Raw genomic sequence first — 13327 nt, forward strand, 5'->3', positions numbered from 1 at the left:
TAAACTTAAGGTACAGGTGGAATTCCCCAAACCATGACCTAAATGATTAAAGAAGCAGTACCTCTGGCTAACAGAATTACATTTTACTCTGTGGCTTGACTAACTGATCTTTTTTTTAATATATATTTTTTCAAATTTTACAGATACCAGTCTGACTATTTGATATCCTCTTTTATACTTTACAAATATCTGGAAATCAAAAAAATTCTTACCATCTAACTTTGTAAAGATTTTAATTCAATTATGCTTGACTAATCGATGCATTGTTCAATATTTTACAGATTTTGTCTGACTGCGGTAGAACACCTCCAATGAACTATGTTTCCCAGTGGGCCATGGGCATCACTACTAAAGGGAAGATGGCCATCCAAGATTTTGGACCTTCAGGTATACCTTTCCTTGTTATGCTCAGAATCCTTGATAGGAAATTGTGCTACAATGTTGCTGCCGCCAAATCTTGCTACATGAACGATCATTTTTGAAACATCAAGACAGTGCCTACCTAAAGGATTGGATTATGGACATTTATGGCTTACAGAGAAGTATCCTGAAATATTAAATCATACTCCATGCATATGTTTGAACTCTTAAGACAGGGTTTGTGGGTTCTGCTAAGAGTTCCTGTTATGGAACAGGATGGCTTCTTAAGAGGACATTTCACATATATTTAAAAGATAATTGAACATAGTGTATATGTCTTACAGAACTAATTTAGTAACTATACTCAGTTTCCACAAACAAGTGTTTACTAACAGCTTGAGTTATTCTAAGCATAGGGAGATGTGTACTTCTACATGTAATAAGTAAGATATTTATGTTTTTTGTGTATAGCTTTCAGAAAGTTCCAGTTACCTGTGAAAGCTTAGGAAATTGCGCCACTATGTAGGAACTTGGGCATAAGGAGCCATCTGCACTCTTACAGAATATTGAAAACTTGTACTCTGCCCCACATAGTCTTTGCAGTTGCCAAATACATAATGGCTATGTGGCAGATAAGGAATAAACTATTAAAAGACTGACATTGATATGAACTCTAAGGCTACCCCCCTCTATGAATTGATCCCAAAGGAAATGATTTTTTATGATATGTTTTTAATGTTTTTTAATGTTGAATGCTTTTATTGTATCTTTTATGGTCTAAAGGACCGAAATAAGGAATTTTTGGATTGGATTGGATTGGATTACACAAAGCTATTGCTAAAGTATATCACTACACTATTACAAGTTATGTTCATTGTAAATTAAGGCATTTGTCTGTTCTGTAGATAACCACTACAACCTGCAGACTTCCCTGACTCCGGAAGTGACGAGGCAGAGTGTCTCTGCGTTCTCTCTTAACCCAATGCCTTTTTCCCACTTCTACCACTAGCCCTCCTCTCTGTATATGGGCATTGTTGAGGATGCCAGAAAATACATCCCTTCTCTTGGTCTTGTTCACACAGTTAGTGCAAACCTAACAGGCAGTCGGTTCTTCCACACAGGACTGAAACGTAGCACACAGGCGGACAGCCAAATGATCCTTGCAGAATAAATTGAGTCCTTGGGTACAAGTACAAAGCAGGGAGCACTGCTGTCATATTCAAAGCAGGAACAGAGAGAACTTCAGTCTTCTGACTTTTCACCAAGTCCAGTCATGTTCTGATGGGCTGATAAATGGGTGGCATTTTTAATTAAGCAATTGGTTATAACTCCGAAACCAATCTTAAGAGAATACCCACTGCTCATCCGTCCACCTTTTGCAGCCATTCCTGTTTGCTTTCCTGAAATCTATCCAAGAAATCTTTGATCAAGACAGCATGACAGTGGCCCCAGACTCCACCCAGTGTCTGTACTATGGAAATGAGGATCCACACCTACCAACCTGCCAAACCCCCTCCGACTGTACTAGAAACTGAATAGGACTGTGAGCAAAGACAATAAACAAAAGGGGATTCCAGTTGAAATGGACATGGGAAAGAGACAAATAATATGAAAGAGGGGGTGGCCTTACATATATTTGCTTTGGGACAGTTTTTCCTTTTAGTTCTTCAAGAATACTGTATCCTATTCCCATACTTGGGTGTGATGAGGTGCTGATATGCAGGCCGTTTAAGAGAGCAGGCTCTACCGGGTGTTTTAAAAAGCCTCCAAACTTCTTCAAAAATAGTCATGTCCTCTCTGCTTGGACAGTATTGGGCTTCTGTAATGCAACCAACGAGCTGTTCTCTGTGCTTTCAATGACATTAAGGCATGTGGTCAAGTGGAAGCACTGGGTTTTAAGCTTCTCCAGCATACTTGGAGTCATTTCGTAACTTTGAGAGATAGTCAGCATCCTCCAGTCTAAAAGAAACATTATGAGACTTCATATGGTTTGCCTTATTTCAGGCAGTGTGCAAAATAAAACTGAAAGGCAATAAGTGTTCATTGTTGTGTCACAAGTTTCTGGTCAGTTTCCTTGTCACTTAGAAGGGAAATTATTGAGGATTGGCATGAAATGCCGATGCAAAAGCACAATGTGTCTGAAGGAAAAATTTGGTTCAATAGAGACTTAAATATCTAATAGAAGTGAGGGGTAACGTTTTTATAGCAAACAGGAGTAGTGTGAGGAGAGGGGAGTGTTGAACAGATAATTAGATATATTAGTGTTAGTCGCAGAACTTGGACATGCACAAGGGGTTAATTGGAACCTCATATACATGTTAAGGGATCAGAGGTATGGGAAAAATGCCAATTAGGCATCTTGGTTATGCATGCAAAGATAACCAGAATACAGAGGGGGAATAGTACAAGTAAGAGAGCCATTGGAAACAAATATGGGTAGGTTAGCTGGGACCTCTGGCACTGCCTTTGTGACCCCTGGCATCAAAGGTGGCATAAGCAATAAGAAGAACAGAAGGTTAATGGTGCCAGTATGTGCACTGTTTACTTACTGCTGCTCCATCAATAATGCGAGGTATACTCTACTGAATAAAATATATAGAAAAGTATGTGTTCAAATAAAAAACTTTACCCATGTGCTGTAGTGAATCACAATACCTTGCAAATGAAGCTAATAAAAATGCAATAAAAAAGCTATGGAATACGTTATGTCAATAGCATTGTTCACATTGGTCTACATAAAGAAATGCAGGGGAACAAAACAATAATGTTTTAAAAATATTTTGGTGCTTCTTTCTGTAACTTTGAAATACATTTTAAGGTTAAGTTATATACCAATGAAACTATTAAAACAGGAGTTTGAGGAATGACTTCCCATTGTTTTGTTGTGCTTTAGTGGCACTATATTTTCCTCTTCCAATAAGCACATTTTTGTGCAATAAAAAACTAGAAATGTGTAATGTTCCTATCATGTCAATACAATATTTAATTTGTAAGTGCCATATAAAATGGAAAATGAACTATGGTAGTGAATTGTTTTATTACATAATTGTGCACTTAAGAGTATCTTAACCAGCAGTATCAGTTATTGTGATGTCATCAGCATTAAGGTCACGTGACATCACTTCCTGGGAAGATTCAGAGCCAGATCATATGATATCACTTCATGTGATGTCATTGGGTTAAATTAAGGCTATGTGATACTTCTGCTCACCCTGGCATTTTAGTGCACTGACGACCATGGTTAAAACGTGGGAGGAAAAGGGATATGAATAATACATCTGGAAGAGAAGAAATGGTGACATTAGAACACGTCCATTTTCCCTCCCCAAATTTGATGTGATGCGTTGATCTAAAACTATTAATACTTTGAATTAGTATTGCTTTAACACAACACATTATTGAGACATGAAGGTGTTACCTGTGACCAAAGTCTGTGGCGGCAAAAATGCTGCACACAGGATGTCCTCCTGGTGGTGCACCCCCCCATTCCAGTCTGAAGGCTCCACAAAGGACTGCGTTAAAGTGTTCATTCGGAAGACTGTAATTATCCTTTTTTGAGACAAAAAACAAAGAGGAATACCGATTAGACTTTGGGAACACTAGTTTCTGAAAAGTTCATGCTCGCTAACGCTCTGTTCTTGATATGCATCGATGAGCTCCCACCATTTGTTGATGTTCTCCTTTCACCTAAATATGAGCCCCATTTTTGAAACCTCATATGATGAGGTGGTTTTAGACACACATTATGGATTCCTCTATGAGCAGATAGGGGATAATAATGAACTCAGGGGTATTCTGTATCAGAGCATGTTTAGAATTTCAAGGTTTCTATGAAACCTGGGATCATCTACTATTGTAACCCTTTTAGGGAGCATATTCATTTTTAGAAGGAAACTATTTTTTCTTTTGTCACTAGCCCTTTACTTGCTGTTGTATTCGCAAGGAAAATCGCATTCTGCCTACCTTCTTTATATCAAATATTTCTTACTGAGGTTCTCCTTCATTTTGTGAGCTGCCTTCAATCACTGGTACATATGAGGACTGAAAGTTCCCTGCCAATTTGTATTGGACCACCCACTTTATTTGCAGCCCCAACACCCTGGCAAATGTAACTGTTTATTTCTAAATCAACGTTAAATTGATTATTCAGCCCTGCGCCCAGCTCCAAACCCTTTAGGGCCAGTACCCTTCTTTCTTAGACATAGCCAAATTCTTAACAAAAGTGGAGCAACTTCTCAATACTCAACATTCCACATATTATTACACTACTAGAAGAAGAGAAATCTAAAGGAATACTATTAATTATTTAAGACCAGGCAAATGCACAATACTTATGAATGAACTGGTTATTTTTATCTGTTTTTAGTGGTTGTTTTTAACTGTTTCTCCATATTTTGACGTACGATGGTCGTTTTCTACTCAGTATATTACCATCCCTTTCCTGGAAGACCAGTCGATTGCACAACAATTACAAATGTACTGTTCGCTTTTTATTCAGCTTTTTAAGCATGTTCTTAAATTGATCTTATTAATTATTTGTATTATGATGGATATTTTATTTAGTACATTTGTACTTTTATGATCTTATCACTAAGCATCGAATAAAGTGGTTTTGACTGACTGACTGAATTAATGCATCCCTTTATTATTGAAAATACATTATATATCACCTTTCTACATTCAGAATTAAAAAGAGAAATAATTCCAACTTGTGGTTTGAAAATCATGTGCAAATTCAGCTTCAATCAAATTGTTCATATCATAATCTTGCTATAGTCTATACTATATAATCTACAATCATTATTAGTACAGCTGAGATTCTTAGTTTTATTGTATTTTCAACACATTCTCTAAAGAAGAGCAGTGCCTGATTTCAAGTATGGGCAAAATTTGCGAATTCGCGTTCCGCGAATTCGCCTGAAATCGAATTCGCAATCCGCGAATTTGTGCGAATTTGCGGATTTTTGTTATTTTGCGTGTTCGCGGTGTTTTTTGCATGTTCGCGGGGCTTTTTGCGTGTTCGCGGGCCGCTTGCATGGCGAAGTTACCCATGCGGTCGTGTATGGGCACAGCACCCTCTGGTTCACCACTGCCACCCTCTGGTTCATCACTGCCACCTTCTGGTTCATCACTGCCACCCTCTGGTTCACCCCTTCCACCCTCTGGTTCACCCCTGCCACCCTCTGGTTCACCACTGCAACCCTCTGGTTCAGCACTGCCACTCTCTATTAAGTTTTTGTATGGTTAGGGGTTTGTTCATGTACACAACATTGCACATCACAGTTTGTATGTTTGTCACTGTCCTTTTTATCACTATTCTCATACATGCACGACTATCTGTTCTTGTGCACTTCTGTCTTTTCACATAGAGAGAGTGGCCAGTGATGAGAAGTGGGTATACCGGTAATTGTTAGCCGGGAACCCCCTCGGGTGGTACTACCGTGAGGTACTCTCTCTATTTTTCACACTTATTTTGGGTGTGTCTTATGTGGACCTGTGTATGTTCTTACATTTGAATAACTACGCACTTTGACCATATGAATAGTGTTATTTGACACATTTAGGGGATTAATAGTGATAATAAGATATCAGATCCCGGCCTTTGGTCTCATATTTGGATGCGTTTTCAAATAGGTGAGGCTCCAGTTGATTTAACACCCTCTGGCTCACCCCTGCCACCCTCTGGTTCACCACTGCCACCCTCTGGTTTACCACTGCCACACTCTGGTTCAGCACTGCCACTCTCTGGTTCACCCCTGCCACCCTCTGGTTCAGCACTGTGACCCTCTGGTTCACCACTGCCACCCTCTGGTTCACGACTGCCACCATCTGGTTCATCACAGCATCTCTGGTTCACCACTGCCACCCTCTGGTTAACCACTGTCACCCTCTGGTTCAGCACTGCCACCCTCTGGTTCACCACTGCCACCCTCTGGTTCACCCCTGCCACCCTCTGGTTCAACACTTCCACCCTCTGGTTCATCACAGCACCCTCTGGTTCACCCCTACCACCCTCTGGTTCACCCCTGCCACCCTCTGGTTCACCCGTGCAACCCTCTTGTTCACCACTGCCACTCTCTGGTTCAGCACTGCCACTCTCTGGTTCACCCCTGCCACCCTCTGGTTCAGCACTGTCACCCTCTGGTTCACCACTGCCACCCTCAGGTTCACGACTGCTACCCTCTGGTTCATCACAGCACCTCTGGTTCACCACTGCCACCCTCTGGTTAACCACTGTCACCCTCTGGTTCAGCACTGCCACCCTCTGGTTTACCACTGCCATGCTCTGGTTCACCCCTGCCACCCTCTGGTTAACCACTGCCACCCTCTGGTTCATCAGAGCACCCTCTGGTTCACCACTGCCACCCTCTGGTTCAGCACTGTCACCCTCTGGTTCCCCACTGCCACCCTCTGGTTCACGACTGCCACCCTCTGGTTCATCACAGCACCTCTGGTTCACCACTGCCACCCTCTGGTTAACCACTGTCACCCTCTGGTTCAGCACTGCCACCCTCTGGTTCACCACTGCCACTCTCTGGTTCACCACTGCCACCCTCTGGTTCACCCATGCCACCCTCTGGTTCACCCATGCCACCCTCTGGTTCACCCCTGCCACCATCTGGTTCATCACTGCCACCCTCTGGTTCACCCCTGCCACCCTCTGGTTCAGCACTGCCACCCTTTGGTTCAGCACTGTCACCCTCTGGTTCACCCCTGCCACCCTCTGGTTCATCACTGTCACCCTCTGGTTCATCACTGCCACCCTCTGGTTCACCACTGCCACCCTCTACCGAGACCTTTTGTGACGCAGTGCCAGCACAAAAGATGCGCCATGGTGCTGGGTATTAACAACATGACGCATCTGAGAGATGCGTCACGTTGTAAAGCCCTGCGCCATCAGGAGGCGTTCCGGCGCAGGGGAGGGCGTTCCTGCGCCGGAACGCCTCCTAAAAGTGGCTGAGTGAAATCTACTAGATTTCACTCGGTCACTTTTAGGCCAATGCTGCGTCAAAACCCTGCGCCTGCTTGAAGCAGGCGCAAGGCTTGATGCAGTATTGGGGAGATAGGGCCCCCCAGAGCATTGCTGGAGCTGCGTCACAAGCGCGACGCAGCTCCAGCAATGCGCTGCTTTTACGGTACAGATGCGTGATGCATCTGTGCCATTTTTGCCACATGGTGCACCGCATTGTAAATGCGGCGCACCATGGGTGGCGGAGCTGCGGCGCACAATAACTGGTGCATCCCTGGGGATGCGCCAGTTATTGTAAATCTGCCCTATACATTTAGCCAACGAGGGAGCACTTACTCATTAGACAGTAGAAAGTACTCCAGTTGAGTAGAGGTATTGCACAAACAGGTGGCATCGTCGTGGACAAACACGCAGGGCGGGATTCATTCTGCCCCCTGTTAGACTCGTTTTTTGTGCCCTTCTGCCCTCTGTTAGACTCGTTTTTCCCTTGTTTTTCTGCCCTTCTGTCCTCTGTTAGACTGTTTTTTGTGCCCTTCTGCCCTCTGTTAGACTCGTTTTTCCCTTGTTTTTCTGCCCTTCTGCCCTTTGTTAGACTGCTTTTTGTGCCTTTCTGCCCTCTGCATCACCACATCATCACTCAGCGCTACCCCAGCATCACTCAGCACCACCACATTATCACTCAGCACCACCACATTATCACTCAGCACCACCACAGCACCACTCAGCACTACCACAGCATCACTCAGCACCACCACAGCACCACTCAGCACCACCACAGCACCACTCGGCACCACCACAGCACCACTCAGCGCCACCACAGCATCACTCAGCACCACCACAGCATCACTCAGCACCACCACATTATCACTCAGCACCACCACAGCACCACTCAGCACTACCACAGCATCACTCAGCACCACCACAGGATCACTCAGCACCACCACAGCACCACTCAGCACTACCCCAGCATCACTCAGCACCATCCCAGTATCACTCAGCACCACCACAGCACCACTCAGCATCACCACAGCACCACTCAGCACCACCACAGCACCACTCAGCGCCACCCCAGCATCAATCTGCGCAACCATTCAACAACAACTGGTTCAAATATGTTCTCTCAATGTTTCAAACTTTATTACAAATGTCACAAAAAGAAGTTAATATTTCACTTCTGTTCTTGGATTTTCATCACAATAAAATACGCTGAACCTAATCTTCACAAAAGTTATTTACAAAAGTTTAAGCTATTGCCATTATATATTAAAATCACTTTTATTTAAGTATTAATTATTTAAAAAAATTAAAAGCCATTGTAATGTGTAATATCAATACAGCTAAGTCACGTAAATACAAAACATGTTGCATTACGAATGCTATAGGTGTCACATTTGCGAAAGTTATAACTATTGGCATTGTAAATGACAAAGCTATTAATTTAGCTATTTTCAAAACCAACACATAAATAAAAAAAATTGTCATTTACAAGACCAATAGCTCAAACTTTCCTAATGCGAGACCTATTGCATTGCAAATGCTTGTTTTTATATCTGTCAGTGCTTCCTGTTGAGGTTTAATTTTCGTGACAGGCGCCTCATTGCCTACTTGTAACTATTCTCTGACCCTGCTTCAAGGGTCAGAGCAGGGTCAGAGAATAGTTGCAAGTAGGCAACGAGGCGCCAGGAAGCACTTACAGCAGCAGGTGCCCAAGTTGAAGTTAATTTCTTTGTAACCCTTTTGTAAAAGGTTACAAAAAATTAGCTTTAACTTTTGCACCTGCTGCTGTAACCCTGTAAGTGCTTGGCTGAAAATTCGTCCCCGCTGATTCGCGGATTTTATCGCGATTTCGCGAGATTCGCGGATCCCGAAATCGCGGAAAGTCCGCAAATTCCGCAAGCGGAATGAATTTTCAGCCCATGAGATCTTAGCCAGATTTTCAACCAAGGTATCTGTGGGTATATAATATAATTTAAAAAAAGTAAAATCTCTATGAATTCAAGTGGGCACCTTATTAAATCTGTAATCTCAATCTCAAATCACATGGAAACAGGATAGTTATACAACTGATATTCTCGGGATATCTGCCAAATAAACCATATATTCTGAGACTGTGCCTGCTTGTAAAGCATGTGAGATGTGTCCACGAATTCTCTAATCTATATTTCACTTTTTTAAGCATGAGTTACCACTTTTGGTGCAAACCAGAGCTAAATACAAATTGGGAATATTAGATAACGTGTTTTACCGCTCTACATTTGAACACGAATATACTGTACCTTTCCCAACCAACTACTAGCATCGTCCTCTTTAGTACCAGAATCTGGGAAATTTCTGCCGCTTGACCTCTTGCTGCATTTAGGTTATAGTGACAGTGTCCATTAAAATCCCACATCTAAAATAAAAAATACAAAATTAATTAACTTCCTTATCACTTGTGGTCCTATAGGGAGTTTATGGAAAAGGGAGAGGGTATTGAAAAGCATTTTACATAAAAAAGTTTAGTTCGCATATTTAACACGAATTGGGAATATAATTTTTTTCTTTTTAAAACCATAAAACATAGTTGTATAAATCTGTTAGTGCTCATGGCACATACCTTCGCACACAAGAAAAGGTATAAAATACACAAGACAACAGGCATAAAAAACTCAGTACACACAAAAAGTCTATGCAGCGGTTTACAATTTATGCAGGGCATGGTAATTTGTGAGGGGATATAGTTAACTTCAGGTGTCACTTACCACAAAATTATTTGTAACACCAGTAATAAAGCAACAACAGCAAACAAAATACACCATTACATTGAGTCAACTTCTACTTACAATTATTTGTAAACAGTTATGGATTGCTGGCCAAAATCTGTCCATTTTACACAACACAAAAATCTGAGGCAATGATTAACAAAAGTGACACGCCAAATAGTGTTTGTGTAAGACATTACCAGGCACATGCATCAACCACGTTTGCACCTGCAAAATGGGCTTCTGTGATGCATCAACATGTCAGCCTCTCGCAATTTAAGAAATCGCTAATTATTGAGATTTCTTAAATTGCGATTGCATTTAAGGAATTGCAAATTGCGATTCCTTAAATGTAATGCATGATGGAATCGCAAATTGCGATTTCGCTACTAGGGGCGCAAATTACTATCAAGTTGAACCTGATGATAATTTGCAAAAATTAAAGTGCATTTTTCAAAGTTGTAGGTTACACACACACATGGCCGTGGGGCATGTGTGTGTGCAACATGTGTGCACAGTTACATTTTTGGGGCTGCAACAGGGTGTTCTTTTGACACCCTTGCACCCTTGAAATTGCATGCTCAATTTGCGAGTACCTATTGGTACTCGCAAATTGCGCATGCAATCTCCCATTTATTCCTATGGGCCTGTAGGCCCGTAGGAATGAATGGGAAGGCATTCCTCAATTGCGACTCGCAATTTGCAAGTCGCAATTAAGGAATGTTTGGGAATTGCTAATTTTATAGCGATCCCTACATGCGTAGGCTTTTGCAATTCATTAAATGCGATTCCTTAATAATCTCAATTAAGGAATCGCAAAAGCTCACATTGATGCATGTACCTGTATATTTAGGAAGGGCGGTTAGTTTGAAATGTATTTGAGGTCTGCTTGATGGATTTGTTTCAATGGCAGTCTGTTTCCCGGAGATGGAACTAAGGGTCAGATATATGAAAGCTTTTTGCGTTTACAAATGGTCCGAATCACTATCTTGGGTCGTTTGTGAATGCTAAAACCCTTTTCTTATGTATGAAAAGCATTTGGATCCGATTTTTTGCGGTCTGACTCTGAATCATTAGAGAATTGCTATATTTGCATTCCAAATATCGATTAGGTCTTTCTTAATACCTAATCGGTATTACTATGAATGAACAATTGCATATTGTAACTGATCGCAAAATGCAGTTTTTGTGCATGTAATTTGCCTCCAACTCAAATCAGGTGGCAATCAGGTGCAACCTATATAAACTTCCACAAAGTGCATCAGGGTGTTTCACAATGGCGGCTTTGCATGTTCTTGCAAGGAGGATGGGGATTTTGGCTGGTATGCAGTGAAGGAGTAGGAGACAGCAGTAGCGGTCGGTGTGGGAGTAGCTGCCGGGCGGTGACGTGGGGAGGGGCAAGGTGGGGGGTACTAATCTATGGATTACGGAGGATTACAGGTAAGTAAACATATAAATAAATAAAACGAATTTCGTTGCGCGCACTGCACCCCCAAATGCAATGTAGTGCACGCAATAAAATTTGTTTTATTTATTTATATGTTTACTTACCTGTAATCCTCCGTAATACATAGATTACTACCCCCCACGCTGCCCCTCCCCACGTCACCGCCTGGCAGCTACTCCCACCACCGACCGCTACTGGGAGACAGAAGAAGATTTTAAGGTTAGGGTAATTTGTAGATCTGTGGATGAATCCAGACTATTCAGTCAGGTTATTTTTTTATTTAATTGCAGATTTACATCCACTGCTACAAACACCAACTGACAGAATTAATCCCATTCCACTGCAAGTTCAAGTACTCTGTTCGCTACACCTTTTAGCCTCCGGAAGTTAGCAGGGAGTAATTGTTATGACAGAGGGAGTATCAGAAAGTGATTTTTCATGTTGTAGAAGCTTTCTTCACCTTATGTTGTCCAAAATTTTTGATTTTAAATTATTTATCCTGCATTACAATATGACTTACAACATACCAAACTGAAATGTTATCGCATTGCACAATTCCCTGATGTTAATGGCTGTGTCGATGGTACTCATATTGTAATATATCCAAACTCTAAAATTGTGTTATTTTTCACATTCTCAAAAATAGTCACTCCCTCAAGATACAGTTCGAGTGTGATGCCTCTTGTATCAGACCAGACCTTGTATCACACTTTCCAGGCAGCACACATAATTCTTATATGTTCCATCACAGTGGGTTATATGATCAGCTGTCTTGCGGTGATTTTGGCAGTGGATGTTTGCTTCCTAAGCTTTTTCAATATATCAATATTTCAAACACCCATGTCTCCAGTACAACCAATGTATGTTTGTGTTACTTTGTATGTGACATTGCTGATGCATTATATGATTGGATATTAATGCCCAGGGGCAGCTCCTCCTAAATGGTGGAGGAGCGTCGCCACACTTGCTGCGAGCGCAGCAGGCACACACTAATAAATAAAATTACATAATAAATCAATGTTATTTTGCCACCAGCTCATGCTATGTACAGTGCAAGAGTGAGGCAGGGGGGTGGTCTGAACCCTGCTATTGCAGGATTACTCTTGCCCCTTTTCAGTGCGCATGTCAGGTTGGCCAGCTGGCTACCCACGGCCAGCCCAATATGCGCACTGTACATCCAGCAATCCCCGGGCTGTGAAACAGCCGGGGGAGGGCGGGGGATTGCTAGCACAGGCCCCACAGCCTCAAAGTGTGTGCTGGGTTAGCCTGCTCCACCAATCCTGGAGCTTCTCTCATGCTGAGAGAAGCTCCAGGATTGGTGAGGAGCCACGTTCCACTGGGTAGGAAGGGAGTCCATCCCTTCCCTGCTCGTGGACGTCACACCAATGTCGCCAGGAGTATCATTGTAGTGAGTTGGGAGCATGCACCACCCCATATTTTTGTATTGCCAGCCGCCACAAGACATGAGTGAAGATACAACCAAGCTTACAAGACCAAATACTCTGTAGTAAAGCGCAACTTTGGTATCCTCAAAGGACAATGCAGGTGTCTGCACAAGACTGGTGAAGCTCTACAGTACCATCCAGACACCTCTAGCAAAATCATAGCAACAAATGCAATATTATATAACATTGCTATAAGGAGGGGTGTTCCCAATGTGGAAATCAAATTAATGGACGGAAACCCACAACCACAACTCTAACAGGTTGCATCTCATGTAGCAGTCATGTCACGCAGACTTTATGGGCCCGATTCACAAAGGTAAACTGAGACGAAAGTCTAACTTTACGGCTTGCAGTATTCACAAAG

At 42.3% G+C, this 13327-nt stretch overlaps 1 protein-coding gene across 1 annotated transcript in view; it reads right to left on the minus strand.

Moving 5' to 3' along the window:
* The window catches only part of WDR49 (WD repeat domain 49), a 676266-nt gene that overhangs the window by 205331 nt on the left and 457608 nt on the right, over nt 1-13327 (minus strand). Inside the window, exons 10-11 of the mRNA XM_078668100.1 lie at nt 9607-9722; nt 3779-3909 (exon numbers count right to left, since the gene is read on the minus strand). Of these exons, the coding sequence (XP_078524226.1) occupies nt 3779-3909; nt 9607-9722 (247 nt within the window). The remainder of the gene's footprint in view (nt 1-3778; nt 3910-9606; nt 9723-13327) is intronic.

This window comes from Lissotriton helveticus, chromosome 11, assembly GCF_964261635.1.
Source record: "Lissotriton helveticus chromosome 11, aLisHel1.1, whole genome shotgun sequence".
In the NCBI taxonomy this organism is placed as follows: domain Eukaryota; kingdom Metazoa; phylum Chordata; class Amphibia; order Caudata; family Salamandridae; genus Lissotriton; species Lissotriton helveticus.